General features: G+C 37.8%; 1 protein-coding gene across 1 annotated transcript in view; it reads right to left on the minus strand.

The window, feature by feature from the left end:
* The window catches only part of Map3k1 (mitogen-activated protein kinase kinase kinase 1, E3 ubiquitin protein ligase), a 67,667-nt gene that overhangs the window by 59,633 nt on the left and 1,882 nt on the right, over positions 1-6,152 (minus strand). Inside the window, exon 3 of the mRNA XM_013018502.1 lies at positions 1,146-1,201. Within this exon, the coding sequence (XP_012873956.1) occupies positions 1,146-1,201 (56 nt within the window). The remainder of the gene's footprint in view (positions 1-1,145; positions 1,202-6,152) is intronic.

Genomic DNA, 6,152 nt, shown 5'->3' on the forward strand with positions numbered 1-6,152 from the left:
CTTTTCACTACAGGGCACCAGGCATGTCCACAATTCCAATAAACTTCCCAGTAAGACTGTCTCAAACCTTTGGTTTGGAAACATCAATAGTCTAGGGCTTTGCTGGTTAACTTTGTGTCAGCTAGGTCATAAACTACATCTGATTAAGGGGGAAGAACAGTTGATCCACTAGTTTAAACATGCCATGGCATTATCCCTCTTTTTCATATTCACCAGATAATTACTAAGTATCCAATGAACCAGGCATTTTGCTAGGTGCTGGGTCCCCGACCCAGCCACAGGTACTGCTTACACAGGTTTTATGGACTTCTTATTTAACCAATGAGAAAACAAGTTACCTTCTCACTGACAGGACTGGACACTGAGGAAGGGGTTCCCAAAGAAAGTGTGACTGGGCTAAGATCTCAGCCATGAGGAGCTGACCTGGAGACTGAGGCCAATGGAAGGAGATTGCAAAAGCTGGCAGGCGGCAGGAGGCGGTGGGCTGATCTCGAGGAGAGGAAAGAAGGCAAGCGTGAGGACAAGAGCAAGGGTGAGCAAGGACAGACTTAGAGAGGGGACAGGCAAAACCATGCGCAAATTTGGTAGGGCATGTTAGGGATTCATTTGGACCTTATCCAAATGAAAAAACTGAATTTTAAAACATTTTAAAATCTGATTTTCTTCACTTTTATTGAGGAAGATCAGAATTACATTTTGAAATGCTAACTCTGGACACAAAATATGGGAGCACATTGGAAGTAGAACATAGAGAGGGCAAGAAGAGGCTGTTGTTCTGTTAGTACAAAAGACAAATGATAGCCTGGGCTAGGGATGTGCAAATAGGCCAAATGGTGAGCACTCTAGAACGAACAGAGTTGAGAGGAATGAGGATGACTCCTAGGTTCTGATTCTGCTTTTTAATGAGCAGGGAGCATGTTAGCAGAAGATTTAGGGAGGACTGCAAATTTGGTTTGGGATATCTAAGTATGAAGTGTATGTAAACTGCTATAATCCTGGCGTTTAGGAGAGGCCATGGACAGCAAAACAAGCTGTAATTCTTCGTGAATGGTCAATCATCAACCTAAGGGCATGTGTGAGTCTTAAGTACAGGTGGAGGAGAGAGAATGAGTAGACTAGGTCTGTCTTGAAGATCTTAACATTACTGTTTCAGAGGATGAAGACTGGCCACCAAGAAAGCACTGCCAAGGTTACGGAGGGCCTACCCAAAAAGCAAGCACCTAGACACTTTCAAATACAGGAACTCAATTTTCTCAGTATTTGACAGTTTTTGAGCATGGCTCCAATTATTTTAATTGACTGCTAAATACTAACTACTGCTACCAAACACCAGCAATGTACAAAAGACATTGTCTGAACAATGTACCAACTCATATTGGCAGATGGTACAAATAAGAAGATAAAATTCCCTTTCTGTTAACAACTAATATTTAGTACTCAGAATGCTGTAAGACCAGTTTGAAGATTATTCGATAACGTATCAGCGACATGATTTAAGTAATAAAGAAAGCTTAGCTTCCACCTACAACCAATTATCTAACCTCTCTTCACTCCATACACACCCAACAACACTGAATGCATGTGATAAACTTAGTTAATATGCTGACTCCAGCACGGAATACATTGTACCAGTAGCTCCAGAGACTTCCTCCAGTCTGCAAGAGTCCATTGGTCACACTGCATTCCCGGCTGAAATATGTATTTTCAGAAATAGGCATTCGGTAGGACATAACAATTTTTTCTAAGCATTCAAGAACTTCTCAACCAATTACATCAAACTTTCAAGACCACCACTACAAAGGATCCAATCACTAACAATGTAGAACTCAGAACTCTCCTCCATAGCAAATGTACCTATACCAATTGTCACAGTCATGAGTAGATAAAGACAAAGGTATCTTCTTGATCAGCTTATTCTCTAGAATATGGTTTATATTTCCCTATGGTGGTTTCTTAAGAAGCAGTGCTGCTTTTAGTAATAACACAGAACAGATTTTTAAAAACCAGCTTTGGCAAATACTAAATTTCTTACCCTTAATACCTTCATTTTAATTTCTTCTTGGAAGAAAAAAAATCATGTCTAAACTTGCAACTCTAACATATATTCCTACTGCTTAAGAGAGTAGGTAGAACTAATTTGAAACCTGTGTCTAGATTTTTTTTTTCTTTACTATGGTCCAAAACCATAGCATGTATATCCTAAGAGTGAGCACCTAAGGAAACAGTACATACTAGCAGAGCAAATGCACAAACAGAGGGTAGAACAAGTTTGTCCCTAGTAACTACTAACGTGGAAGACCAGTTACTTCCTCAGTAAGTTCTAAAGATATTATTATACTTATTAAAAGAATAGAGTATGAAATGTTGTGGATGAGATACAGAGCACTAATTTAATCTGGGTGCCCTCCATATTTCTGTCTTGGACTGCTGAAGATGGCATTGTGAAATACGTTAATGCTACAACAAACCAACCAAAACAGAGGCTGTGCACTCATGACCGTTGTCTCTACCGCCCAGACTACATCTTGCAGAGGTTCCCAAATGGTGAATGAATGAAATCTAAAGCAGTAACAAAGGGATAACGTCTAGCAATATTGGAAGTTTCCCTCCTTGTATGATCAATATGAATGAGCTTTTCTCTTTTCACTTATAATATGGCACAAATAAATCTGACAAGCATATAATACTGATCATTTATTTATTTTCTTGGATTAGGAAGATATAAATAACATATACTAATGCCCATACAAGTCCAGATTATAGAAAGGTATGTATCATAGAAATATTTTCAGCTAGTGGTCTATTAGTCCTCCTGTAGAATGTCCTCTTTAAAATTTATTAATTATTCTTGATTATTTTGAAAACTGAAAAAGGAGGTCGCACAGAGAAATGAAGAGTAGACTTTGGAACTGTACTGACTTGGGGTTCAGTCCTAGTTCTGTCTTACAGGGTTACTGACACTGAGTTTCACCATATCGAGTGAGTTTCTATCTTCTGAAAAAGAAATTACAGTGCCGTAAGAGTGCTGTAGTGGCGACGAAATGAGATACCACATACAAACTGCCTGGTACACAGAAGGCAAGGAAAGTGACTACATTACATCTATGTCTATCTACATGCTCACTGTTCATGCTTTAAGTAACAGGTAAAAACCTCTTCTATTTTACAATCTGAAGAGTATGTGACTAAGATGACTGCTTGAAATGAATCATTTACTTTAATTTGGTTCTGATTTCATGAAAAAAAGAGTTCTTAAATTATTTCCTAAAGGGAACTCTGGATTATATCCAACCCATTTAGTTTTGTTCTTTTTTTTTCCTTTTGGCAGTTATGGGTCTCAAACCCAAAGCCCTATTTGGCAAGCACTACCACTGAGCTACATGGTCAGCCACTGTTTACATTTTCAAGTAGCTTTAACTTTTAACTTGGGATATATACAAAAGGAAGCTAGCATTAAGGAAAATAACCAAGTCTACCCCACATGGTATATGTGATTTAAACAAAGTAAGACATTCCAAGGGTAGAGATATATTAGATGTGGAATGCCTAACGAGCCTCTGGAGGTTACTACTTTCTCACACCATGTTTTCCCATTGCCTTCCATACCAAGAGGTATTCTTGTATTAAAAAAAATAACTGGAGTACAAAATGCAAGGCACTGTTTTCTAACTCAGCACTTTTGAATGCTTCATGCATTACCTGAGGGCAATCCATTACCCCTTAACTGCTCGTACCCCACTATTTGTTCTCTGGATTGCACATAGCCAGTGTCAAGAACTGATTAGCAGATTCAGTCTAGGCAAGCTGTAGCTGGCTTTCTGTTCTTGTTGAAACCAAAAGAACACTCCTTTCTTTCTGCATTTTGAAATCTTCAGGTCGACAAGTCAGCGACCATTTCTAAAACATGCAACACATTATGCTTGAGGTGCTATAGAAGATGTGAAAGAATATCAACGAACAGGGCTACTTCCTGTTTTTCCTATCTAACAAAATGGAGTTATTATAGTATATTGGAAATCATATATTAAGGAATGTTGGTTAACCAGTCACCCTTGCCAGGATCAGATATGAAAAGAAAACAAAAGTTGGCAACAATTCTAGCTCTGATATTTCTCTTCCAGAATTATACTTAATAAGGTTAATCTTTGAAAAATGCATTAATTTTCTTGCCTGATTTAAAATGAAACTTGGAGACAATTCATAAGTGCAAAACTTAACCAATTCATTTAAGACTGATCTATTGTGACTGCCTCCAGCCTTTTATTTTAAAAAAAATCACCAACTTAATTCTTTAAGATTTATTTTTAGGTATTCTTGTATCACCTCTTGAATAAACTGTCACTAAATATTTTTAGCTTCTAAAAGGAAGTGAAACTGAGGGCTATATGCAGATATGAAAAAACCTATGAAATGGCTTTTGTTTTAAGCAAAAACTAACATTAACAAGTACAGTGTATCTTGTTCTTTCATGGGGCCAGCAAATTGATAGTTTGGTTTTTTTTAAGTTACAAAAATAGGATGCAGTAATTACATCTACCAAACTCACAATAGCCTGTTCAATGAGAGTAACACTGTAATTTTTCTTCAAAGACAGTAAAGCCCCTAACTCTATAATATGAGGAAAAATACCTAATGCTTAGACATCACTTACCAGCATAACACTCACTGATTTCAGTTAGTACCCCCAAAAGGGGGGGCAGACACAAAATCAATGAATATTGTCACAGAGCTTATGGCTTACAAATACCCTTTCTACACTTTCAATTTATATATTCAAAGACCAGACTAAAAGGAAATATGAATTTTTTTAAATCACAGAATTCTCTTAAAAACTATACAATAAAGTCTTTAAATAGACAGATGGGGCTTAGGCAAAAATATTTTAATATTTTAAAAATACTTTAAAATCTTAGCTTAAATTTTTTCTCTAATTTATGAATATAACTACTGTCATAAAAGGAAAATGTAAAGTTCAACTGTAATATAAATGCAAAATAAACATGTACAGTTCAGTTTCACAGAACTGCTTCTCATCAGCTGTTTTTCTGAAACTTCAAACCATAAAGTATAACAACACAACATTAATGACACTTTTTATACCAACCAATTCAAAGGAATTTCAAGCACTCACAAAAGCAGAAAAAGCCAATCCATTATATTTAAAAGGTTTAGGGAGTCAATATTTTACTACAAATGAAACTTTAACATATGACATTATGCTTGCTAACATTATTTTATAGCCTGTGCAATTATAAATACTTCTAAAAGTGCTAAAATTAAGCGTGGATTACCCAGCCACTTAATTCTACCTACCTTGACCTTACTATACCTATTTCGTGTCAAAACAATATTAAACAACATCTGGGCATTTTTACAGTGGTTGCCTTTACATTCTACCCATAGCTCACTAAACTGACTAGAATTACACCCAAAAGACATGGTCTCATGAGACTAGGTAAATTTAATTTCTCAAATTTGTTTTTTTTTTAAATCTGGAGTAATTTGTGCAACAATGGCCTTCTAAGAATGATTTCTAGTTAAGTTTTAATCCAATCTGCACAGAAACAGGAAACCACAGAGGAGCCTAACTGCTGTAAGAATACGTGTACAAGTGCACGCAGAACTGCACAGTCACAAATCTACTTTTGTCTTAACATTGCGAAGCTGCGGTGCCGAGCACAAGTTTTTAGCTTTTTATTTTTTTGCGCGTGGGGGGGAAGCAGCTTCCAAAACAGACCGTGATTTTACACACACACACACACATGCACACACACACGCACGCACACGCACGCACGCACGCAAAGGTCAACTTACTTTAGCTAATGAGCCAAACCCAAGGACTTCTTTCTACTGTCAGATTCATTTTAGGATTAAGACACGTCCATAGTAAACACCAGTGAATTCTACAGGGCACTTTGCGGGGATGGGCAGCATGCTATGTCCGTTCAGATCGTGCGGTTTCGCACGGGCTGATCAGTCTATAAAAACAAACAGATTCTACCTATCACTCGCAAAGTCATTTCCTCCAACAGAATCCACCGCCCCCCCCCGCCCCCAGCAGCCAAAACAGGGCGAGGCCAGCCAGTCCCGGGGCTGCACTACCTGACACAGCAAGCTTCCCCCCCGCCGCTGGGCCTGAGCACTGTCCCTGA

The sequence above is a fragment of the Dipodomys ordii genome, unplaced genomic scaffold (genome assembly GCF_000151885.1).
Source record: "Dipodomys ordii isolate 6190 unplaced genomic scaffold, Dord_2.0 Scaffold41, whole genome shotgun sequence".
NCBI lineage: Eukaryota > Metazoa > Chordata > Mammalia > Rodentia > Heteromyidae > Dipodomys > Dipodomys ordii.